This window comes from Drosophila navojoa, chromosome X (genome assembly GCF_054131105.1).
Source record: "Drosophila navojoa isolate 15081-1374.11 chromosome X, UAZ_NAV_1.0, whole genome shotgun sequence".
Lineage (NCBI taxonomy): Eukaryota > Metazoa > Arthropoda > Insecta > Diptera > Drosophilidae > Drosophila > Drosophila navojoa.
In genome coordinates this window covers 11,813,182-11,839,400 of record NC_142895.1, presented here as the reverse complement: position 1 = coordinate 11,839,400, position 26,219 = coordinate 11,813,182, and the positions used below count along the sequence as shown (strand labels likewise).

Here is a 26,219-nt window from a genome sequence, read left to right as displayed (position 1 = left end):
ACATAAATATATATATATATATATATATGTATTTATTAAGTGTTGGGCAATTTCGATTTGCAGATTTTATTTTGCAACCAGTTGGCAGCCCGCAACACCATTAAATACCAGCACAGCCGAAAATACCAAATTGGTATATTAGCGGGCATGTCATAGCAATAACATATGTTAGCCCCAGCTGTTGCCATAAGCCGTTGATTTCTTAAGTGTTTGAATTTTTGCGCTTTTATCGACAATGAAACGATCATAAAAATGTGTTGGAAGCTTTTTGAGCTTTAGGTTTGCCAATAAGTTATTTGTAAAGTACATATGGCTTTAGTATAAAAATATGATTAGTTCTTTGAAAGAGCTTTAATTTTGTGATAGAAGCTTAGCATTCTGATCTGTTCGATATCTGGGCTTTCCGCAGTGGCTATTTGCTGAGCTTTTTTGCAAATATTATTTATATATATAAGTACCTACATATATGTATGTTTTATGAATAACACAACTAAAGCACATCCATAAAAATAGCAACAACAAAGTTAATAACATAGTGGGAGAGTATGCCTCATTCTTACTTACACACGTGTACAATCTCGTACATATGTATGTACATGAATACATACACACACGTACAGGCGGAGAGAATGTTAAAAGTGAGCGCCACAGAAATGATGGCGATATGGAGAGCAGAAGAAGATAGACACGTAGCAAACAACAAAAGCGTCGCCGTCGATGTGGTTGCTGTCGGCGCAAGGTAGATTGTGGCCCCCAATCATTTTTTTAGTATTTAAAGAACAGTCGGGCAAGCAAGTCAAAAGCCGCTGCGAGAGCGACAGCCAGAGCCACAGCGAATAAGGCAAACATTTAAAAAGTAAATACGGGCGATATACACATATTTATATTTATACACATATTTGTACACATGTATGCATGTGTGTACATGTATGTAATCAAAGTGTGTGCGTGAGTGTAAAGAAAGCGTATGAATCGTACAATTGTCAAAAATTCGCATTAAATCAGCAGCTAAGTTGCATTTGTCATCAGGAGTTTTTGTTTTGTGCTCTTTATTCTTTCCCCCTTTTCTTTTCTTCTTTTTTTTTGTTGTTTTATATGTGAGCCAATTGTTGCTGCCGCCCTGTGAGCGTTGTCTGTGTATATATGTGTGTGTTAGCTATTTGTTGCTACGCACGAAGAAATGCTAAAGATAAAAACATGATAAAGCCGAATGTGCGTGAAAAAGTAACAATTAATAAGAACCAATCATGTAAACAAGAGCAGTTGCAGCTTTCTACGTGTGTAAACATACATATGTATATGTATTTAAGTACTATAAATGTGTGCGTGTGCCCTAAATAAATTAATATGCGCGCACAAATGAACATTAGTAAATGCGTGCATACACTCGCACATACGCACATGCATGCATATGTATGTTAATATGCAAATGTATGTAGACTGTTGGCGCAGCGAACGCGCGCGCGCATCATTGTGCGCCGCCCTGCGCGCGCGCGCTTCTTTCTATCTCTCTTTTACTTTTGCCCATGCTGCGCTGGCGATCGTTGCTCCAAATTCGGTAGCTGCACCACTGTATGGGGGACAATTAACCAGTCCCTGGGGCTTATTTTGCCTGCAGCTGTTTTCAATTGACGATTCCCATTGTTCTGCGCATATTTGACAGCAATCATATTGTACAATTAATATGAAAATATGCCGCCAGCAACAGAACGTGCTCACTGCCCTTTCTGTGGTTGCGGCTGCTGGGCTTGTTATTGCTGCAGCATTGCTGGAGCTTCCCATACACGCACACACACACACACACACACAACACATGCAGCAGCATGCATATGTACATTTCGATAGTCGTTTATGCTTATCGAACACTTACTTGGCTTAAAGATGAGCTGCGCGAAGTATGCACGTTTCGATAAACGATTATACGAAATTTGATATGCATTATCCCCAAAACGTTATCCGTTTGCATTTCGCATGTGTACATATATGCATGTGAATTGCAGTTGTATGCGTGCCTGTATTTATTGGCATATTAAATAGTTGCAACAATTTGTTAACCATAAATGGCAATAGTCCAGTCAATAAACCCCGCTGCCCACATAGCACAAAAAATGTTTTGTTGTTGTTTGGTATTTCGTTTTGTTTTGATTTTTTTGATTGTTGTTGTTGTTGTTATATTGTTATTGTTGCAGCAGCGATCGATCGCTAACTAAATGCCATAAGTGGCAGTCATTATGTATCAATATACAAACTTATACATATACATGCATGCATACATACATACATATGTATATTGGAAGTGTTCGCACATTTCTATATTTGTACAAAAAGCGATATATACATGCCTATTAGATTAATATTTTGTGCGTACACTTAACGAAAAGCTATTGTAAATTCTGTAATAGATTTTGTAACATTTTAAAATAGGTTAATTGAGCATAAATTGGTTTCTTTTATAAAGTATAATTCATTTTTATATTCAGTAATTTTTTTTTTTTTTTTTTTTTTTTTTTTTTTTAATTTTTCACTTTGCATTTATTTTCAAATATTTTGTTTTATGTGTAATAGCTTGAGTATTGCATTCTTGAGTCTTGGTAGCGATATTAATATAAATTATTGGTCTATTTGTGTTTAATAATAATATTATATTACATATATATTTTATTATTTAGTTAAATTTGCTTATAGTTTTTATTTCCATATATTTTAATTTATTTATTTGACTTGTTTTATTTGTTATTTCCATTTAATATCTATGCATTTCTTTTTATTACTATTATTCGCCTATATATTTCTCTCAGTGCATTGCGATCGTTGGCTACATTGTGTTTTAAGTTTTCATTTTGTTTTTGCTTTAGCTTTTCAGCAAGGTGCTTGCCTTGCCACTCAATATTTTTCTATGTAGACGGACGACACACACCCACGCACCAACACGCACCTACACAGACACAGACATAGACAATACACCCTCTATTAGCCACCTGTCTGTCCGTCTGTTGCGGAACTCGCACTTTCAATGCCATTTTACCACCTCGCCACTTTCACTGCAAATCCAATTGGCAATTACGAGAATTGGCCAAGGGTGCGGATATCGGACAGCGGATAAAGAACTACACCCAAAACACGCACACCCAAACATACACACGCACACAGACAGCGAGACATTTGTGTAAACAGTGCGTCATCAAAGTTGTGTCTCCCTCTGTCTTTCATTCTTGCTCCGCCTCTTCCGCCCCTTCCGCCCCGTCCGCCTCCTGCTCATTGAACAGTGTGTCGAAAATGTCTCGCAATGACCTCACAGTGTGCGTCATCATTAATGAAACATTCGCAAGCAAACTGAAACATTTTAATCGAAATTAACAGCAACAACAACAACAACAATCACAGCAGCGACAACAACAACCACACAGAATTCAAATTGAAATTGAAAATTTGTTCTTCAGAATTCTTATATTCAGCAGCTGGAGATAGTTTCCTACGAATTGGTGGGCTATGCCCGGCCTAGATAAGCGCCGTAGTGTCTACACTGAGAGAAAACAAACATGCTGGAGTTGAGTTAACTTTAAGCAAATCAGATTAGAAATTGAGATATTTTAAGTATGTTTGCATTGACTAAACATAATCTGATTCTATACTCTGCATACTCACTGAGAAGGCATGTATATTGGTGTTGTTAAGTATAAATATATGTATATATTTATGTAAATATTCTTGATGAGTAAACACAGAGTAGACGATTACGTTTATTGCGCTTCATTTATCGATTACAATCGATATCATTGGAGATCGATAAACAACTTTTAAAGCAGCTTTGTAAGCCTAAGCAAACATTAAGTATATCAATTCTAATATAGTGTCTCTCCTATATTTACAAATGCGGAATTTAAAACAGCTTCGTATACCCCTTAGCCTATTACAGGTATCTTCAATCGCTCTCAGTTCTTGTTGAATTCTCCACCAGTTGCTCAATTGTTGCTCTCGGTGTGGGGCTGTTCATATATCAACAGGTGACAGTTTCGCATTATCTGCGACCTGAATCTGTATGTTTAGATAACACACACACACACACACACACACGCACACTCCTACATATACTTATATGCATGTAAATTTAATTGAAATTGAATTTTGAACCGTTTTGTTTTGTTTTGCAGATCTCATTAAAATTGGCTTGGCAAAGAAGGAATATCTGTAATACCCTAGATCTAGACTTACACACCCATTCACCATCACACACACACACACACAAACACATACACATTGAGAGAGCTGTAAAGAAGCAGCAGCTAAAATGCCCGTCTTTCACACAAAAACCATCGAGAGCATATTAGATCCTGTTGCACAGCAGGTAAGCGATAGTTAATGAAATGATCTATGTTAAATCGGGTTTATCCATAAGGAAATATTACTTAACCCTATTATATTGCCTAGCTATAACAAGCCAGCAAATTGGCGCCCAAGAAGGTAAATTTATGGAGAACTGAAAGTATTTTGATGAAAATGTATTAGTATATCATATTGGAATAGTCTATGAATATGTATATATGTAAAGCCCATAGATCATAGATCATAGATTATATATTATAGATTATAGGTAATAGATCATAGCTCATAGATCATAGTCATAGATAATAGATAATAGATAATAGATAATAGATAATAGATAATAGATAATAGATAATAGATCATAGCTCTCATAGCTCTTCTAGCTCTTTACTTCATGTCCAGGTATATATAATAGATCTAGACTAAATTTTAGTCTAGAAAATTGCAGAGTTTGCTGTCATTCATTATGTTTTTAACTACATTTTCTATTTAAATAATTTCTATTTTATATGTATGACTATCTGGCAAGGCCATGAATAACTGCATAGGCGCATTAAGCTGAATTTAATGATCAGATTTGTGTGTAAAGCGAGTTCACTGTGGCGAATTGATGCATGAAATCCATTAAACTGATATATACATATCCATAAATATATATATACATATATATATATATGTATATCTTTTCAATTCTATATATTTCTCGTTAGTAATTCTGTTTGAACTGATAGATTTGCACACCTGAAAAGCGAAAGTTTCCAGCAGCTGTGTAGCATATGTACCTGTGCTAGATATATGTACATATAGATATATATGTATATATGTATATCCATAATCTATATGTATCTATCTCGCATAGGCGAAAAATCCAAGCAGTCTAAGCAACAAAAACAAACTTTAAGATGCGTTCGCTTGCTTAACAAATCTTTTGCGGGTTCTATAAATAAATGAGGTAGGCAATAATAATAATAATAATAACAGAAAGGCCAAGAGAACAAGAAGAAGAAGACGAATCGGCAGCAGTAGCAGAATAATAAATATATATATATATATACATATATCTGTTCCTCTTCCTCTGATATCGCAACAACCTGAGCCTCTGAGGACAAACAAAATTAATTTAATAAAACTGAAACAAAGCCAAACCGAAAGAGGGAAAGAGACAGAGTTGGAGAGATAGCGAAAACGAAAGATTCCAAAAATAGATAAAAAATAAAGACAACAACAACAACAACAACAAATGAAAAACGAAAAACCGAAAGAAAATGAAATCATTGCGCCAAAGAGAAGCTAAAGAAAATCATTCTCTTTGGGCGCAACATGTGGAAGACGTTGATGAAACATAACAAACAACAGCGTTTGAGAAGCGCGTAGAAGGGGCCAGCGCCGTGCGCAGGGCGGATCAACGACAAGGTGTAGGTGTAGGTGTATTTGGGTGCTGATACGGCTGACTGAAGATTTCTTAGTTGAGGCAGAGAACTGTGCCAAGAACCGAAACTCAAATGGTGACTCATCGCCAAAAGGCCAAAAGGGGGGGAGAGGGAGGGGGGTGGGTATGGGATCCCGGGAGGGGCGCGGCAGGAGGCGGGGGTGGCGTCTGTGTACGGTGTATGAATGGCTGGCGAAAACCGAATTAAAAATGATCGTTCAGCACATCAATCAACACATTGAGGGAAAAAAACACACACACACACACACACACACACACACACACACACACACATTTAATGAGATCTATCTTGTGTCTTTTTTTTCTGATGTTTAAATTTAGATGCCCGGCTAGCAAATTGGTCCACAAATAGAGCACAAAAGGGCGATGCTGCGTTGGGGGAGCGCCTTGGGGGGTTTATCAAATTAATTACATAATTAATTCATCAAGCAAAATTGAAATGAATTGAAATGGAATTGAACAATTGCAGCTAGTGGGAATGGAACGGAATGGAATGAATTTCGGGCTGGGAACGGTCTTTTGTCAGATATCCATTGATATTAGCTAAGATCTAACATATGTGATATGCCCAATGAAAAATAAGAGAATATACATATGTATATAAGAGCTCTCTATAGATGAGTTGACCTAGCAGTTTTTCACCTTAAACTTCAGTCAAACAAATTTCAGTTGGAAGTGAAACATTTTTTTGTTGTATCTATAAACATTTCAAGTTATTCACTTAGTTCATTTATTTATCCCAATATCTATTTACTGAGAGCTTAACGTATTTTTGTCCAATATTTAGAAGTAATACCAAACTGTAATAATAAATAAGATATTAGAGTTAAATATATAATATTTTTAAATTTTTTTTTGTAATTTACAAAATTAATATAATTATCATTTATTTATATTTTTTATTTTATTTTATTTTTTTAATTTTGAAAATTTGCATGTGTATTTTTTTAAATTATCAAATTAATTTTTTTTTTTTTTTTTTTTTTTTTTAATTATTAATAATAATAATATATTATTAATAATAATAATATATTATTAATAATAATAATATTTAATATTTTTAAAAAAGTTAGAAAGACGTATATAATTTTTAATTATATAATTATTAATATTTACGTATAAATATGAAATGGATAATATCTAGTTCAAAATCGCAAAATCATATAGCTCTTAGGGTTTTCGATATTTTTTTTCTTTCAAATTGAAAGCTGTAGAATTTCGTCAAAATATTATTTAGTTTCATAAATATTAAAATGACAAAATGTAAACGAAATGAGCCGTACTAAGTTCCTGATGTTCATGATAATATTGAATCAGCTCATTTGAATAATAGATTCGCCTGAAGAACCGTTTTGAGCAGTTCTTATCAACTCGACTCGTATCTGGCTCGCATCAGCTGAGTTTCGTTCCATGTGTGGGGGAGAAGTCGGACAGTAGAGTTCATGCCTAAAAATAGCTGAGAAATAGAATAGTTTAGAGCGAAACGAAACCGGCAACAGCAAGTCTCCATATCGATATCGCATCGATATCAATGCGAGCTCCAAGTTTACGTCCAAGTCCAAGTCCGAGTCCGAGTCCCACGCTTCAATTCCAAATGACGAATGATTTGTTAGACTCTTTATGGTCTCTGGTAAAGCTATTAGCCAATGGCTGTGGAGAGAGGAAGAGGCAGAACGCAGAGAGTGTGAGAAAGAGAGAGAGAGAGAGAGAGAGAGAGAGCGAGAGAGAGGAGGAGAGAGATAGAGAGAGAGAGAGATGAGAGAGAGAGAGTGAGAGAGAGAGAGAGAGAGAGAGAGAGAGAGAGAGAGAGAGAGAGAGAGAGGTAGAGAGAGCGTGTAACACTTGTAGCTCTGCTTTTGGCTATGACGCAATGACACTGGCTGCTAAGGTCGTTAAATCTGTGAGTTATGTTGAGTTTATAAATAAAATTATAATCCATCTGGCCGTAAATACAAATCTAACTAATTGAACTGTAGACTGCAAAATAATTCAGTGAGCATTACGAGCTTGCAAATCTCTATATGTTTTTTTAATAACTTGCAAAAGTAAAATGTTTTATTTCTAAATAAGCTAAATGGGTTAAGAAATGAGCTTTGTAGTATACATATTTCAGCTAAAATTACTTCAATTATCACATTAGAGCTCGTAGAAGCTTTAAGGAATCTTTAATGTTTTATCGAAAGCTTAAAGTTTTTTTTTTTTTTTTTTTTTTTTTTTTTTTTTTGTAATATTTATGTTGTAAGAAAATTCTTGATTATATTCATTTAATTTTTTAGATTTTATTTTATTTTTTTTTTTGGATAAGAAAATTTTAAGACAAACGTAGAGAGCTTTAAGTCTTTCTTAGAGCTTAAAGCATATAGCCTATGAAAAGAAATTCGTTAAGTAATTAATTAGATATTTTTTGCAAGTAGCTTAAAGCTCTATGGAAATGCTAAAAGTTTGATAAATATCAATCCCAAGTAACGTTTGCTTATGAGTCTAGCATAACTCAAATATCATTTTTGAAGCCTTAGAGCTTTAAGCTAAGCTCTCTTGAGTTCATTTGTAGGCAATTGAAAGCTGTGCAAGCTTTAAGCTCAAGTAGAATCTTCAAACATCAACTCAATGAACACAGCTTAAAGCTTGTCGACTTGCATGCAAGTAAAGCCCAAGATTAAGTCAAAGCTGCAATTGAAGCACTCAGAGCTTAAAGTTTGCCTAGAGCTGAAAGCACGTTTAGCAGTAAAGCTTGCCTAGACTCGAGTAATGGAAAGCAGAAGCTAATTGGAATTTGGTTTGGTGCCCGTTTAGGTATCTCGCCTGGTGATATTGCATGAGGAGGCCGAGGATGGCAACGCCATGCCCGATCTTAGCCGGCCCGTTCAGGTGGTATCGGCGGCAGTGGCGAATCTGGTGAAGGTTGGACGGGAGACGATCAACAGCTCGGACGATAAGATATTGCGGCAGGATATGCCGGCGGCATTGCATCGCGTGGAGACTGCCTCGCAGTTGCTGGAGGAGGCTTCCGATATGTTGCGCTCGGATCCGTATTCGGGGCCGGCGCGCAAGAAGCTAATTGAGGGAAGCCGCGGCATACTGCAGGGCACCTCCTCGCTGTTGCTCTGCTTCGACGAGAGCGAGGTGCGCAAGATCATACAGGAGTGCAAGCGTGTCCTTGACTACCTGGCCGTGGCCGAGATCATCGGCACCATGGAGCAGCTGGTGCAGTTTCTCAAGGATCTGTCGCCCTGCCTCAGCAAGGTGACGCGCGAGGTGTCCGCCCGCGAGAAGGAGCTCACCCATCAGGTGCACAGCGAGATTCTGGTGCGCTGCCTCGAGCAGGTGAAGACCCTGGCGCCGATCCTCATCTGCAGCATGAAGGTCTACATTCACATTGTCGAGCAGCAGGGCAAGGGCGCCGAGGAGGCGGCGGAGAATCGCAATTATTTGGCGGCCCGCATGTCCGACGAACTGCAGGAGATCATACGAGTCCTGCAGCTGACCACCTACGACGAGGACACCAGCGAACTGGACAACCTCACCGTGCTGAAGAAGCTGAGCAACGCGATCAGCAACAAAATGGAACTGGCCAACGAATGGCTATCGAATCCCTATGCCCTGCGCGGCGGCGTCGGCGAGAAGGCGCTGCGTCAGGTCATCGACAATGCCAATGAGATATCGGAGCGCTGCCTGCCCCAGGACTCCTATCCGATCCGGAAGCTGGCCGACGAGATCAGCGCCATGGCGAACAATCTGTGCGAGCTGCGCCAGGAGGGCAAGGGCAATTCGCCGCAGGCCGTCGACCTGGCCGCTGGCATACGGTCGCGCCTTGGCGAGCTCCAGGGCCTGGTGCGGCAGGCGGTCTCCGGCGTGGACAAGGCCGGCGTCCAGCAGACCGCCCACACCATTCAGGGGCGGCTCGAGCAGGCGGTCAAGTGGCTGCAGAATCCGGAGGTCAATGATGGCGGGCTCGGCGAGCGGGCGATCAATCTGATCGTCGAGGAGGGACGCAAGGTGGCCGAGGGCTGTCCGGGCCATCAAAAGGCCGAGATCATGCAGCTGTGCGACGAGGTGGAGCGCCTCAAGCGCCAAGCGGCCGGCACCGGGCCAGCTGCCAAGCAGGCCGCCAAGCAGCTCACCCAGAAGCTGTACGAGCTGAAGGCCGCCGTGCAGAACGCCCTGGTGAATCGCATCGTGCAGGACTTCATGGATGTGAGCACGCCGCTCAAACAGTTCACGGAGGCTGTGATGCTGCCGGAGGGCACGCCCGGACGGGAGCAGAACTTCAATCAGAAGTCGAACAATCTGCAGGCGTTCAGCGATCGCGCCTCGAAGACCTCGCGCATGGTCGCCGCCGGCGGTGCCTGCGGCAACAAGAAGATTGCCGAGATTCTGCTCTCGTCGGCTGCCCAGGTGGACTCGCTGACGCCGCAGCTGATCAACGCCGGACGCATTCGCATGAACTATCCGGCCAGCAAGGCGGCCGACGAGCATCTCCAGAATCTGAAGCAACAGTATGCGGATACGGTGCTGCGCATGCGTACGCTCTGCGACCAGGCCACCGATCCGGCCGACTTCATCAAGACATCCGAGGAGCATATGCAGGTGTATGCCAAGCTCTGCGAGGACGCGATCCATGCGCGCCAGCCCCAGAAGATGGTGGACAACACCTCGAACATAGCACGGCTGATCAATCGGGTGCTGCTGGTGGCCAAGCAGGAGGCGGACAATTCGGAGGATCCCATTTTCACCGAACGCCTGAATGCGGCCGCCAACAATCTGGAGCGCTCGCTGCCCGCCATGGTGGGCGACGCCAAGCTGGTGGCCACGAATATTGCCGATCCGGCTGCGGCCGCCGCCTGGAAGAAATCATTCCAGCGTCTTCTGGGCGATGTGCGTGAGGTGCGCGATGCCATTGCGCCGCCGCAGCCGCCGCCATTGCCCACATCGCTGCCGCCGCCCATACCGGAGTTGAGTGCGCTGCATTTGTCCAATCAAAATGGTGGGTGATGAGTCCACGAATTCGAATTGAGCTATGACTAATGCTGTCTCTCTCTCTCTCTCTCTCTCTCTTTTTCACAGCTGAGCGTGCACCACCTCGTCCCCCACTGCCGCGTGAGGGCCTGGCGCCCGTGCGTCCACCACCGCCGGAGACGGACGACGAGGACGAGGGCCTCTTCCGCACGATGCCGCACGCCAATCAACCCATTCTGGTAAGCCTCCAAGCCGTCTAAATAGCAACTCCATGTTCCCTAGACTAATGCGCTTGCTTCTGCAGATTGCCGCACGCGGCCTGCACCAGGAGGTGCGTCAGTGGTCGTCGAAGGACAACGAGATCATCGCGGCGGCCAAGCGCATGGCCAAGCTCATGGCCAGGCTGAGCGAGCTGGTGCTGTCCGACTCGCGCGGCAGCAAGCGTGAGCTGATCGCCACGGCCAAGAAGATTGCCGAGGCCTCGGAGGATGTCACCCGGCTGGCCAAGGAGCTGGCGCGCCAGTGCACCGATCGGCGCATCCGGACGAATCTGTTGCAGGTCTGCGAGCGCATACCGACGATTGGCACCCAGCTGAAGATCCTGTCCACGGTGAAGGCGACCATGCTGGGCGCCCAGGGCTCCGATGAGGATCGCGAGGCGACCGAAATGCTGGTGGGCAATGCCCAGAATCTGATGCAGAGCGTAAGTAGCTGAATCCAGCTGATCCAGTTTGGGAGTTGTTCCTAATCCAATGACTCTTCATCTCTTCATCTCTGCATCCAGGTCAAGGAAACGGTGCGCGCTGCTGAGGGCGCCAGCATTAAGATACGCTCCGATCAGACCAGCAATCGATTGCAATGGGTGCGTCGCCAGCCCTGGTATCAGTGAGGCCGCCAGAGCCAGCGCTAGAGCCAACTATCCCATCAACGTGCCTTGTGTAACATAAAACATACAACTAAAAACTAATCTTAAACACATTTGATGCTACTTTAATATGTAATAACTGTAATAACTCCAATGGCCGTTCAACTTTTATCCTAACGCTTCCAAGAAAACCCTCGCCCCAAGAAAAAAAAAAGAATGAATACTACATTTATCTATGATGTGCTCTACTAAAAGCAAATGAAGTTCTTGAGCTACCGTTACTCTGTTTAGTTTCCTCCTTTCGCTTTTCTTTTTACAGTTTATATATTTATAAAGTTTATGTTTAAGGCGTGCAATAATAAAATGTACATACATATACACACTCACACACACACACACACACACATAGAGACACACTCATACACAGACAGGTGCAATGTATATAGAGCAACAACAATATCCCAATTTAAGCATTTACAAAATTGTAATTGAAGCAAATTGTTAAATCGTCTCTTGACCACAATCAAATATAACGGAACTCTATATGTGTATATAGCATCTCTGTGGATCCAGATGTGCTGCACTCGAATGCCTCATTCACATTGTACTTGCATAGTTTTTAACTAGAAGTAGTAGCCCCTAACTAACTAAGCCTAAAATGATCAACGCGTTTCTGTGTCATGTTCATGTTCAACAAAAAAAAAAAAGGAAAAAAATAAATAAAAAAAAAAAATAATAGTAAAAAAAATTGAAATAAATTTAATATCGAGTGTTACAAATTGAATGTGTGTAGAATTGATTTGGGTGGGGGCAACGGGAGAACGAATATTTCTGGATGTCTGGGGGCATACAGAGAAAGAGATAAGAGTGAGTGAAAGAGAGAGAGAGAGAAAAAGATAGAGGAACTGGAGAGTGGGAATGGGACCGAGAGAGAGAGGGAGAGTATCTATGTATCTATGTATCTATGTATCTATGTATCTATGTATCTATGTATCTATGTATCTATGTATCTAATGTATCTATGTATCTATGTATCTATGCATCCATGTATCTATGTATGTATATATCTATATATCTATATATCTATATATCTATATATCTATATATCTATATATCTATATATCTATATATCTATATATCTATATATCTATATATCTATATGTATCTATGCATCCATGTATCTATGTATCTATGAATCTATGTATCTGTGTATCTATGTATCTATGTATCTATGTATCTATGTATCTATGTATCTATATATCTATGTATCTATGTATCTATGTATATATGTACCTAAGTATCTATGTATCTATGTATCTATGTATCTATGTATCTATGTATCTATGTATGTTTATACAAATGGAAGTATACATAAAAGGTATGCTTGCATACATACATGTATAGTTATATATACACATGCATATCCATGCATGGACATCCGCATGTCCCGGTGAAGTCTCGTTCTCTGTCTCTCTCTCTCTCTCCCTCTCTTCCCCAGGAACGCGCAATATTTATTGGTTTAATAAAGTTACCTTTCATTGAAATTGAATGAAATCCATCGAGAACAGGCAGCTGCCTGTCATATGTAGGCACAACGACACACACACACACACACACACACACACACACACACACACACACACACACACACACACACACACACACACACACTCATAGAGAGACAGCTCCAATGAACCTTAATGAAGCACTCGACGTTGCGTATACGTAATACGTCTGCTGGCTGCGTATACGTAACGTTTCATGTTGCAGCTGGCGGCTGATGCGAGGCCGGAACTTGTTGCCTGCTTTCAGGCGGCTACATAATGCCCGGCAAGTGGGTGGCTGGCTGGCTGGGTGGCTGGTTTAGTGGAAGTCGAGTGCAGCTGCCGTAGCAAAGGGACGTGGGTCAGCGGGGCAAAGGGAAGCGGCACATGGGGAAATTGGAGAGGGCTGTCGGAGAGCGCTGGCCTCACGCTGCGAGTGAAGCCCGACTAATTATAGCTGCCAGTTCCATGGCAAACAGAGCGCCGCAGAGCAGCAGCAGCGCCAGTTAATGAGATGCCAAAGATGCTGCGAGAGATGCTCAGGCAGCAGGCAGAGCAGTCGAGGCAGAGGCAGAGGCTGCGGCAGCGGCAGCGACAGCGACAGCAATAGAAAATTGGAAATGCGTCAGTTGCGATTCGAGAGAGTAAGCGATTCGAGCCGATCGATCCGTATCGATTCGTATTCGATTATCCATCCAATCAGAGAGCATTCGCATTCGCATTCCCATTCCCATTCGCATTCACATCCCCATCCGAGTCCATGGCGCAGTTGGAGCAGCAGCTGGAGCAGCATGTGCCCCAGATGACCATCAATGCCAGCACGCAGGAGCTGGCCGCGTTGATCGACGCCCATTTGGGTGCACTGCGTGCGCCGGCGCCCGCCTGGCGTGTGGCCGACTCGCCGATATCGGGGCGTGGCGTGTTCGCCGTGCGCAACATTGAGAAGGGCGAGGAGCTGTTCCGCGAGCACACGCTCCTGGTGGGACCGACGGCGCATCGTGGCCGCAATTTGCGCACCTGCATCCACTGCTACCACCAGCCACCGGGCGAGAGCGAGGAGTCGGCGCTCTGCAGCGCCGGCTGCGGCCTGCCCGTCTGTCCGGACTGTGCGCCCTCTGAACGGCACGCCGTCGAGTGCCAGCTGTTCCGTAAATGGCAGCCCAAGCACCTGGACATCATTGAGCCGCGCGCCCTGCGCATCCTCAGCGTGGTGCGCTGCTTCTTCCTCGACGAGCGGCAGCGCCAGCTGCTCTACGCGATGCAGGCGAACACGGATCGCTACTACATGCGCGAGGTGCAGCGGGCCGCCGAGTGCTTCGAGCACTTTCCGCGCGACCCGGACATGCTCGACTACTTCTATCGCACGGTCTGCGCCTTCAATACGAACGCCTTCGAGAGCCGCTGCCACATCGATGGCCAGGAGGTGGTGACGCGCGCCCTCTTCCCGCTGGCCGGCCTGCTCAACCACCAGTGCACGCCGAATGCGGCGCACCACTTTGAGGATGGCGAGACCATCGTGGTCACGGCCACCGAGCGCATCCCGGCGGGCGCCGAGATCACCATGTCCTACACGAAGCTCCTCTGGTCCACGCTCGCGCGCAAAATCTTTCTCGGCATGACGAAGCACTTCATGTGCCAGTGTCCGCGTTGTCAGGATCCCACGGTGAGTTGGCCAAGCGAACTCGATGTCTCTGTGTTTGTCTCTCTCTCTCTTTCTCTCCCTTTCTTTCTATCTAGCTCGCGTGCTCTCTCTCTCTCTCTCTCTCTCTCTCTCTCTCTGCGTATATCTGTGTGCTTTTGCTCTATGTGCTCTACGTATGTGTGATTGCGATCCGCTCTACTAAAATAGCAAATGTCTTCCTATTTCTAACTGTATCTGTATCTACGCAACTTATATACATATGTATATGTATTTGGCCTTATCCGTATCACTAAATATATGCAGGCTTGCGTGGATATATGTCTAGGCCTTATGTTTGTGTTTTTATCCGTATACCTATCTCTGCTTCTATCTTTATTATTATCATTATTCTTATCCCTATCGTACAGACACATATACATATACATATACATATACATATATTCTTATCTAAATCTGAGCTTTTACCTTTGGATACAGCTTAGCTTTTATCCGTTTATCATTTTATCTTTATCCCTTAGTGTATATATATTGTTATCAAATCTATTTATATATCTTTGCTTTTATCTGTATATCTCTATGCATAAATCTTTAGATATAGCTTTCTTTTTATCTCTACCTTATATTTGTTATCCGAGTTTCCATTGTATATCTATATCCTTATCCGTATCTCCATTGGTATCTAAATCTATGCATTTACCTCTTCAGTTTGTGTATCGTACATCGTATATCTATCTGTATCCCTATGTATATCTCTAATGAGTCTGCACCTGTCTCTCTATTTGCATATCGACTTGTATCTATATTTATATCTATACCTTTAGATATACCTCATTCAGCATATGTATGTATGTACGTGTATATACATATGTATTTGTATTCGTATCTATAATTCTTTCTTTATATTTATCTCTTTCTGTATCTGTTTCTCGATTGGCATCTATATTTGTATCCACATCTGCGTCACTATGTATGCCAGTGTATCGCAATGTAGGGCAATAGATAGACACGCACACCCATGAACGAATACGCATCTGTTTTTGGCCCATCCGGCCATCCATTGATCGGCACTTTGTGTGATTTTTAGCACTTGGCACAGAGCTTCCAGGTTCATTCAACTGTGCATTAGGCAGCACACTCTCTCGACATTAATAGCCCATTCGTTTGTTCAATTGAAGCTTTGATATGAACTAAATACATAGATGGGCAATAAATGTGTTGCTTGATTTGAACAATCTCTATTTGGATAAACGGACAGATTGGCTGATTGCTTGCATATTGATAATCAGCCCAATTTAACTTTTCACATCTTAATCAAGCGTAGCCCCCAAGTGTTTTGAAAAGTAAGTAAATATGTGAGTAAATATTTAACCAAAAGTTTTTTTTTTTTTAATTTTTATATTTTATTTTCCTTTTTAATTTTTATTTTTATTCGTATTTACAATATAAATCACCATTTGCAACACGTCCAAGCAATGGCGATAGTTGTGATCGATTTATTGCACTTCTCATCTCTAGCTGCATGGGCGAATGCCAAAATCGCCATTGTGAATGTTACTCAAATTTGAATGCGCTGTTTGCTTAGCCAAAATACCAAAACAAACAATTGTGATTGATTGACAAATGTGCAATGCAGCTGCATAAATACCAAAACAGACAATTGTGAATGATTATTTGAATATTGCAAGATACCAAAACCAAATCAATGTGAATTCTACTTGACGTGAATTTCGAATTGTGATAGAAATAATCTCTTGAACTATTTACGCAAAGCAACGACTAATGAGCCGTTTCCCAATGCAGCTATAAATACATGCATGCATACATACATACATATGTATGTATGTACATACCATGAAACGTTCTACAGCACTTGGCACTCGAGCGTCTGGTGCTCGCAATCAAATCGCGCTCCCATTCAGCGAAATGCCTCTGAATGACAACTTGTTGAGCCATGAGCCAACGTCAAATTGTTTCTTGATGCGATGTAAATCTTTCCTGCTCGCCCGCTTGCCCTAGCTGATCTCTATTTCCCGCTCATTATGCTGTTCTTGTAGAATATTTTGAATGAAATCGTCCATCCCTTGCCGCGTTAAGCATATGCCAACGTGCATACATGTAGACATACATACAAATGTATATATGTGTATACGTATGTGGGCCTCTGCCTCGCACCCTTTCTGTTATGGTGCCTGTCATATTGCATATTCCTTTGGGTCTGGGCAAGCTGCCAGGTTAAGAGCTAATGGAGGTCCAAACTAGTTCAAGTACAAATAGACAAACACACACACACACACACACACACACACACACACACACACACACACACACACACACACACACACACACACACACACACACACACACACACACACACACACACACACACACACACACACACACACACACACACACACACACACACACACACACACACACACACACACACACACACACACACACACACACACACACACACACACACACACACACACACACACACACACACACACACACACACACACACACACACACACACACACACACACACACACACACACACACACACACACACACACACACACACACACACACACACACACACACACACACACACACACACACACACACACACACACACACACACACACACACACACACACACACACACACACACACACACACACACACACACACACACACACACACACACACACACACACACACTCACACACACATCACACACACGCACTCTCAGAGAAACCTCTCGCTCGCTCTCACACTGAGATACGCTGCTGTTGCACGCACATTTGGCACGCCAGGGGGCGCTACTGTAAATCTTTGGCTATTGGACGAAGCAGACGCGGCCGAGCCACATGCGAGAAAACATATCAAAACGCAACTGACGTGCGGCCACAGTCAAAGAAGAAAAACATTTCGGTTGCGTTGATATGTCCGATACCCCTTCGAAAGTGTTGTGAAAGGGCCTGACAAGCGGGTGAGTGGCATTTGAGTGTTGTGGAAGGAAGAGCTAGCAACAGCTAACAGAAACTAGACCAATATGAAATCAATGACAGTATTGACAATGATTTGCCTAAATCGATAATTATCGATTGTGTTTATGTATTTTGTAGAGTAAAAGTTGTTAGTGCTACATGTATTTAAATACTTTTGGCTTTATTGTATATCATTTATATATATTTAACAAATATTTATATAATAATCGATATTCGATAATAAGCGATTGCATATATTGAGCTTATATCAAACAGTTAATTTCAAAATTAAATTAAATTAAAATTTAGAAAAATATTTTTTAAATCTTTTTTGATCTATTTTAAATCTTCAAACAGTTAACTTTAAAATTCAATTAAACTAAAATTTAGAAAAATATTTGAAGAATTTTTTAAGTCTTTTTTGATCTATTTTAAATCTTCAAATCATTGATTATCGATTAAAGATTATTGGTATATATGTCCGGTATATGTATATGAATTCATTCACACATCAACCTAGGGTATCATACTAGTCGCGCATTGTGGATTGTTGTCAACTATTTTGCGCTTATTTCAAGCATGTTTTTTTTTGTGTTTTATATACATATTTTTTGTGCAAAAATTTGTGCTGAATGAAAAATACAAAACTTGTGTTTTCTTTCAAGTTTTTGTTTGACAAATTTTTTTTTTTTTTTGTTATATTTGACTTTAGTTGATTTTTTTTATTTTTTTTTGTGAATTTGTTTTTAATTTGCGTGGCGAAGCATTCAAAGTGTTTTCCAGTGGAGGCGTATTGGGGGGTGTGGCTGTGCCTGTGCCTGCATGTGGGCTCATCAAGCAAAGGGATAGATGTGTGTGCATGTGTGTGTGTGTGTGTGTCTAAAACAGATTTTGGGGCCAACCGTTTGGGGCACTTTGTCTCTTTGTGTGTGGCCCATGCGGCGTATACGCAACGTGCGTGTGTGCTTGGCCCATTTTGTTTTTTTTTTCTTTTTCCGTTTTCTGCTGTGCTTTTGTTTTTGTTTTCGTTGACTCTTTGCTGTCTTTGTTGCTGTGCTCTTTTGTCGGTGACAACGTGCGGCAGTCGCCTGCGCGTGTGTTTCACCTGGTCACGTGTGTGCCTGATGATGCCATTTGGCCCATTGGCTGGGCCCATTGTCATGTGGACGCGGCACGCAATCCGCTTTGGCAATGTCTTCATTTATGTGGCATCAACACGCGCCACACACCCACACACACACGCACACGAAGTCCCTCAACGCTCAGTGACCAAGTGCAGCACAGAATAGTATAAAAAAAAAAAATGGGGCAAGCCAGAAATCTGCGCTGCGGTTCCAGCCGGAAGCCGCAAAAATGTGAAAGTCGCACCACGTGGCCGCAGCGCCTGATGCTGCTGATTCTGCTTCTTCTTCCTCTTTTGCTATGTTGTTGCTAGTGTTGTGTATTTATAGCGGCGGCTCATAACCGCAGCGTCGCAGTGGGCGTTTGCCGTGGGGGCGTGTCATACAAATTGAAATGACAAATCGAAGTGACAGGCAAAGCAAAGCGAGTGCTGCAAGGGCAAGGACGGCAGGAGGGGGATGACGACGACTGTGCATGTGTGTGTGTGTGTGTGTGTGTGTGTCATGGACGTCAACACGCCATGTCGCTAGTCATGCGTGGTTGTTGTTGTTGTTGTTGCTGTATCGAATCCAATTGAATGCAACACAAAATTGAATAAGAGTCAAAAGCAAAAGCGTAAGCGGCTTTGCCCCTCTCTCTCTCTCTCTCACTCACCCTCTCTTTCTCTGTGTGTGTGTTTGTGTGTGTGTGTGTCGCGCCTTGGATAAATCATATTTTTCTAGTTGTTGCTGCCTCTAATTTGTGTGTGTGTGTGTGTGTTTCTGTTTCTTTTACTTTTTTTTTTTTTATTTATTTATTATTTTTTTTTTTAGTTTTTGCGTTTAATACTCTCTGAGGGCGTCGCTGTCGCAGTCGCTGCCTCGGCTGGCGCTGGCGTTGGGCGTCGGGCGTCGGGCGTCGGGCGTCGGGCGTCGCTGTTGCTGCTGCTGTTGCTGCCCAGCTGCTCGCCTGGTCTTGTCGCCAGTCGCCAATCGCCAACACTCGCAGCCAAACGTCGCGTCGCGTTGCCACGACGCGTTGTCATCTCTGTGCTTTGCCTGCCTTGCGCTGCAACCTTCTGCCGATCCTGGCCAGGCGCACACACAGTGCGACAGGGAGACACTGAGATAGTGTGTGTGTGCGTGTGTGTGTGAGATAGTGTGAGAGTGTGTGAGGGAGACGGGGAGAGCATGGTGGAGCGCATTAATACAACGGCCGCCATGGTCGCCCACATGGCGCCCAGCCGCAGCACCACGCCGGACCAGCTGGCCCGCCTCATCGACGTGCACCTGGGCGAGCTGCGCGAGGAGCTGCCCAACTGGATGCTGGCGCCGTCGCCCGTCGCCGGCCGCGGAGTGTTCGCCACCCGCGACATTGCCGCCGGCGAGCTAATCTTCAGGGAGCGCGCCCTGGTCGTTGGCCCCACAGCGCGCAAGGGCTCCCAGCTGAACACCTGCGTCTGCTGCCACCGGCTGCTGGGCGCCAAGCAGTTCCTCTGCCCGCATCGCTGCACGCTGCCCGTGTGCGGGGAGTGCGCCGATTCGGAGGCGCATCACAATGAGTGCGCGCACTTTCAGCGCTGGCAGCCGAAGGATCTGAGCGAGGAGTGCAAGGAGCTGTCGCCGACGGGCGAGCCCGTGGACGTGGTGAATCCGCTCTCGTTGCGCATCCTGACCGCCGTGCGGGTCTTCTACCTCAGCAAGGAGCAGCGCGCCCTGGTCGACGCGATGCAGGCGAATGCGGAGCGTGGCTATCGCCAGGAGATCATCAAGGCGGCGCAGTGCTTCCGCAAGTTCCCCACCACAGACAAGCCGTTCATGGATCAGCTCTTCCGCGTCGTGGGCGTGCTCAATACGAACGCCTTCGAGGCGCCCTGCCGGGTCGACGGGCACGAGTCGCTGCTCCGTGGCCTCTTCCCGCTGACGGCCATCATGAACCACGAGTGCACGCCCAATGCCAGCCACTACTTCGAGAACGGGCGGCTGGCGGTGGTGCGTGCGGCGCGCGACATACCCAAGGGCGGCGAGATAACCACCACCTACACCAAGATCCTCTGGAGCAACCTCACGCGCGGCATCTTCCTCAAGATGACCAAGTACTTTGTATGCAACTGCGACAGGTGCAACGACAATTCTGTGAGTAGACTCTCCGCTCTCATGCGCTCCATCACCGGATATCCAATATCCGACACTCGATATCCATTGATCGTTATCCGAAAGACTTATTACGACATACATACTTGCATATTTGAATTTCGGTTTGAAATATTTTTATCCCTTTCACCATATGACAGTTGTTATCCGTTAACAAGTCTGTTTTAAAGCAAAATATGACTCAGACTTTGTATTTACTTATTTGATATCCCTTATCCATTATTTGACCAATTAAGTAATTTTTTATTTGATATCTGTTATCCGATATTATTTAACCAATCGCTCTAATTCCTAATCATAATTTTAAAATTGGAAAATCTTTAGTTCCTTCAGATTCGACACTTTTGAGTTTGCTTTGTTCTTATATTCATTATCCGCTGTCATAATTAGCTATCCGAAACAGTTGTAATCACTATAAGCTGATTATGGATTTGTAATCCATACGTTTTGCTACCATTCGATACCTGTTACTCATTTAGTGTTATGCAAGAGATATCAAAGTTACTCTAAAACTGATTTATTGCATAAATTTCTTCATTTTCATTTCATTTTCAATCGAAACTGTCAAAATTGATTATAAATGTTTTTTAACTATTATCCGGCATCAGAAATGTTTATCCGAAATGATGACATTATCGTTTCGGCTCTTTATTACTACGAATTGCATGTTTCTTGTAGCTGGATAAATAATTTGTTGCTAAGAAATGTAAATCCTAGGCTCATGAATCACTTTGCGTTTGCTGCTTAAACTTAAGATCAAAATCTCAAAGCTGGATAAGCGTTTCATAAGTGACCCCATTGAGTTGTTTAGGAAATGGGTAACTAAAATAGTATTGGCCAATTGGGGATGGGAATTGGCAGGGGAATGCGACTGGGTCATCTCTAGCCAGACATAAAACAATTATTGGAATTTCTGAAATGTTTGTGTCTCTGCAAGAAAATATCTTTGAATAGAACCGAAACCGAAAGAGTCTGCAGCTGCGTGTGAGCGTTTGCCATATAGCCAAAGCAGATTTATATATTGTATGTGTATATGCATGTATGTATCTGTATGTATGTATATATTTATGCTTATAAGAATTATATGGCTAGCATTCTCTTATACCTTTATGTACACAACTCAGTTGGATTAGTTGAATAATGGCATTTGGCAGCGAGATGACAAAAATGCGCTTAATTAGATTAGTTGTATGATATTTGCATGAACTTGCGCTGATGGTGCAGAACCGACAGACCTACATATACATATATACATATATATAAATATATGCAAAGATATAGTTATATAGATGTCGTCTAGATATATGTGTCTAGGTAGTGCTCCATCTAACAGTGCGGGAACATGAGCGTGAGGCTCATTAGTGCAACATGACCAGACCAAGACCCAGACCCAGACCCAGACCCACAACTGACAGCCAGGCGACACAGACAGCCAAGGCAGCTGCCGCAATTTCGGACATGACATCCCCCGACCCCCGGCCACCGGCACCTACCCCCAGCCCCACCCCCCGCACGACATTGTGGTTGATTGTCGTATGACAGCTCTCCTGGCGCCGCGCATTCCCGCGCCTCCTCCACTGCCAATCCCATCTAACCTTACCCAACCCAGACCAGCCTAGGCCATTCCGGTCTCTAGCCGATGCGGGCGGACTATGCAAATGACAAAGATGAAGCAGAAGCAGAGCGGATACAAATTGTATCTAGTATATGTGTACAATATATATGTGATATGATGTATGTGTGCAGGTGTGTCTGTGTGTGAGTGCCTCGAACAGGTACAACTGCCAGATTCTCTAACAACTTTGCAGATTGTTTATTGTGTACTTGGAAATATTTTCGCAACCCTATTTCGAATACCCTGAAGATGTCTGTTAAATGGGAATGAGGATGAGGTGTATGTAGGCAGATGAAATATATGAATATACTCTTGAGTCGATGTTGAACTGCTCCTATATCTTCTATCTCTATATCTATATTCCATGTGCTAAGAGATTTTGTATCCAATCAGTGTCTTATAATATATGTTGTTCATTTAGTGTATTCAGATAACATTAGAAGTTAACTAAATTTATTTCCTGATTTTTTAAATAATTTTTAACCATTATCCGCCACTAACAGAGATTATCCGATTTGTTAACATTTGCTTTAAATATTACTTAACCGTTATCCGCTATCAAAACAAGTTATCCGAAGTGTTTACAATGGGTATAGCTTTATATATATTTAGCTAAATTAATTATTAACGCATTGAGAGAGAAACAACAACTAGTTTGAACTTTAAACTAACTTGGATAACTCATTTTTACAATGTTGAGAAATGTCCTGTCTATAAAAATTAGCGAACCTATTTGACTCTCTAGCTTGGTTGCTTTGAACTGAAGTGCTTTGACTGAATTCATCTAAGATCTAAAAAAAAGTTTTTATTAAATTATTTCTGATTATTAACTTTCATTCTCTTAAATAATATCTATTTATTATTATTACTATTAGTATTAATATTAATAATTTTTTATATAATTTCTGCGTGTTTATTTTATTTTTTTTTGTAATAATACCTATTTATTATTATTAGTATTTTTTTTTTAAATTTTAATTATTGCTGAATATTAAGTTTCTAAAAACATATTAGATCTAAAACCTTTCAGTACTGCCATTTCGAGTCGATTCAAAATTTGCGTGCTGCCACCTTTTCTTTTATTGCATATAACATCTGGCAAGCTGCCGCCAGTGTTGTAAAAGACTCTCCACTGCTGGGCGCTGCGTTGCCAGCTATTCTGCATGCATTTGAATTTCATGCCAAGTGGAATCCAATTGGACTCACCCCTATACCATTGCACCCATTGGCCGTCAGCTCGACTGTGTCTGATCGATTTCCATTTGCTGTGTTGCAGGAGAACGGAACGTATTTGTCGGCTCTGTTCTGCCGGGAGCAGGGCTGCAAGGGCTTGGTCATTCCCGTGCAGACGAAGACGCTGCAGCCGGACTGGCGTTGCCTGAGCTGCGAGAACGTCTTTCCGCATGCCAAGATGGCGCGCTACCAGGACTTTGCCCTCAACACGATCAACAATCGGATCAACACGTGCAGCGTGCGCGACATGATCCACTTCATCAATGAGCTGTGCCCGCGCTTCTGTCCGCCATCCAACTACGTGCTGATCGAGGCCAAGCTGAACGTCATCTGGCGCATGACCCGCATCGGCGCCGAGGAGTACACGCCCGAGGAGCTCGCCCACAAGGATCGCTATCGCGAGGAGATACTGGCCATACTTCATAAGCTGGGCGCCGGCGAGTGCACGCTGAAGAAGCTCATCAACGAGGAGATACAGTGAGCCCTGACTGTTGACGGACACCCATTGCGTGCATGTCTATATGTGTATATGTAACTTAGTGTGTGTGTTGTTGTCTGTGTGTGTCTGCGTGCGTGTGTGTGTGTGTGAATGCCATGGAATTGCTGTAGCTAGTAAAATATCTCTATTTTTTTCCTCTTTCTTCTATTTTGTAATCACTCTAGGAATACAATGAGAATAAAAATAAATAAATAAATCCAGCTCTACAACAAAACTGCAATTTATTTTGTTCACTTAGTGAGTGCCACGCCCCCTTGACATGTGGGCAGCTGTTGTGGTGTGTCTGCTTCTCGAATGTGACGTACATAAATCATTTAAATTCCAGACATTCGAATTCGAATTGTAAATAGATCTAAGGCAATAATCCCTTCGATAATAACACTGGTTAACATGATTGGGTCAATCAGGTAAATAGTTAGATAGAGGTTTTATTTGGGAGCCATTCGAAGTGCATACTTGTGGATCTATTTCCAGAGAATGGAACTAGTCGCAATAAGTCAAAGAACAAGTTCCAGTTTACTCATGGAACTATAGAGTTCTGGGCAGGTAATTATTTCAGTTTTCCTATCAACTGGAGCTAGTTGAGCTCGTTTAAAGGAGTTTCATAAATTGAACTAGTTCTAATGAGTTTTACTAGTATGATTGTTTCCCATGAGTACTAGAAATTGAACTAGATCCGATGAGCTTTACTTGTAGAACTTGTTCTAGTGGGTACTACAAAGTGAACTATTTCCAATGAGCTGACCTAGGATGACTGTTTTTTAATGAGTACTACAAACTGAACTAGTTCCGCTGAGAATTATTTGTAGAGTTTCCAATAATGAGTAAAACAAACTGAACTAGTTCGGATTAGCTTTACTTTTATAACTTGTTCCAGTGGGTACTACAAAGTGAACTAGTTTCAATGAGCTGACCTAGTAGGACTCTTTCCAATGAGTACAACAAATTGAACTAGCTGCGATGAGCTTTACTTGTAGAGCTTGCAATAAAGAGTACTACAAACTGAACTAGTTCCGAATAGCTTTACTTCTAGTGAGTACTACAAACTAAACTAGTTAGGATTAGATTTATTTTTAGCATTTGTTCCAGTAAGCACTACAAAGTGAACTAGTTCCAGTAAGCTGTACTAGTATGAATGTTTCCAATGAGGAGTAGAAACTGAACTAGTTCCGATGTGCTTTACTCATTGAACTAGTTTCAAGCAATCCAATAGAATGATCTAGTAAGGTCGTACCTGCTAAATTTGTCCCAAACTGTAGTACACACGGAACCAGTTCCAAGTAATAGTTCTTATCGAACTATTGTGGTATTAGAGAAATTGAATTTTACTTAATTAGTAAATCATATACAGTCCAAATATCGGACAGTTTTGTTCAAATGCGAGATATTCTGCCCACTAATGCCGAGCTGAGTATAAATCCAATTGGATTCCATCTAGACTTTAGTCATTTCATCGCAAAATTGGAATACCCAGAACCGAATAAAAGTTAACCTTTGAGGTGCTTTACTTTCAGTTTATTTAATGATATTTGGCGATCAGTGAGCCACACACATACATACATACATTGTATGTACGTATATATGTATATATATATATATATATATATATATATAGAGGGCCATGTGAACTCGTGACGCCTGTTCCCTTTGATTTGCAAATTGCATTTATCGGCTTTAAATTGTATACAAAAAAAATGAGAATAAAAGAAAAAGAAAAAGTGAAAAATAAGAGAACACAAAAATAAATCAAATTTATCGCCTATTTTTTTTTTTTTTTGGGTTTACTTTAATTTAACAAATTTCATAAACGTACAAAAAAATTGTTGAGCTATTAAAACTAAAATA

The 26,219-nt window shown here is 42.3% G+C and overlaps 2 protein-coding genes across 6 annotated transcripts; both read left to right on the top strand.

Annotated features, from left to right (window-relative positions):
* The first annotated feature begins 638 nt into the window (after window positions 1-638).
* On the top strand, window positions 639-11,978 carry Vinc (vinculin). 3 transcript variants are annotated; one of them, XM_089263552.1, is made up of 7 exons: window positions 639-739; window positions 4,152-4,345; window positions 4,429-4,461; window positions 8,567-10,757; window positions 10,838-10,968; window positions 11,034-11,432; window positions 11,514-11,978. In XM_089263552.1, exons 4-7 carry the CDS (start codon window positions 8,615-8,617, stop codon window positions 11,616-11,618), a joined length of 2,778 nt encoding a protein of 925 aa, XP_089119678.1. In that variant the 5' UTR covers window positions 639-739; window positions 4,152-4,345; window positions 4,429-4,461; window positions 8,567-8,614; the 3' UTR covers window positions 11,619-11,978. The 3 variants fall into 3 exon arrangements, with proteins under 3 accessions (XP_089119678.1, XP_089119677.1, XP_089119676.1); XM_089263551.1 differs by lacking the exon at window positions 4,429-4,461 and having other exon boundaries at window positions 640-739; XM_089263550.1 differs by lacking the exon at window positions 4,429-4,461 and having other exon boundaries at window positions 696-856.
* A 1,802-nt stretch (window positions 11,979-13,780) lies between these two features.
* On the top strand, window positions 13,781-24,588 carry SmydA-8 (SET and MYND domain containing, arthropod-specific, member 8). Of its 3 annotated transcripts, none has more exons than XM_089263685.1 (2): window positions 13,781-14,801; window positions 19,708-20,308. In XM_089263685.1, exons 1-2 carry the CDS (start codon window positions 13,899-13,901, stop codon window positions 20,026-20,028), a joined length of 1,224 nt encoding a protein of 407 aa, XP_089119811.1. In that variant the 5' UTR covers window positions 13,781-13,898; the 3' UTR covers window positions 20,029-20,308. The 3 variants fall into 3 exon arrangements, with proteins under 3 accessions (XP_089119811.1, XP_089119812.1, XP_030244996.1); XM_089263686.1 differs by lacking the exon at window positions 19,708-20,308 and adding an exon at window positions 23,919-24,588 and having other exon boundaries at window positions 13,834-14,801; XM_030389136.2 differs by lacking the exon at window positions 13,781-14,801 and adding an exon at window positions 23,919-24,588 and having other exon boundaries at window positions 19,872-21,009.
* The last annotated feature ends 1,631 nt before the right edge of the window (window positions 24,589-26,219 follow it).

Excerpts from the sequence above, each read along its gene's own strand:
- Vinc (XM_089263551.1), top strand. The coding sequence starts at position 4,289 with ATGCCCGTCTTTCACACAAAAACCATCGAGAGCATATTAGATCCTGTT. Across the intron at positions 4,346-8,566 it reads TAGATCCTGTTGCACAGCAG|GTATCTCGCCTGGTGATATT; the intron begins GTAAGCGATAGT and ends GTGCCCGTTTAG. Across the intron at positions 11,433-11,513 it reads CCCAGAATCTGATGCAGAGC|GTCAAGGAAACGGTGCGCGC; the intron begins GTAAGTAGCTGA and ends CTCTGCATCCAG.
- SmydA-8 (XM_030389136.2), top strand. The coding sequence starts at position 20,065 with ATGGTGGAGCGCATTAATACAACGGCCGCCATGGTCGCCCACATGGCG. Across the intron at positions 21,010-23,918 it reads ACAGGTGCAACGACAATTCT|GAGAACGGAACGTATTTGTC; the intron begins GTGAGTAGACTC and ends GCTGTGTTGCAG.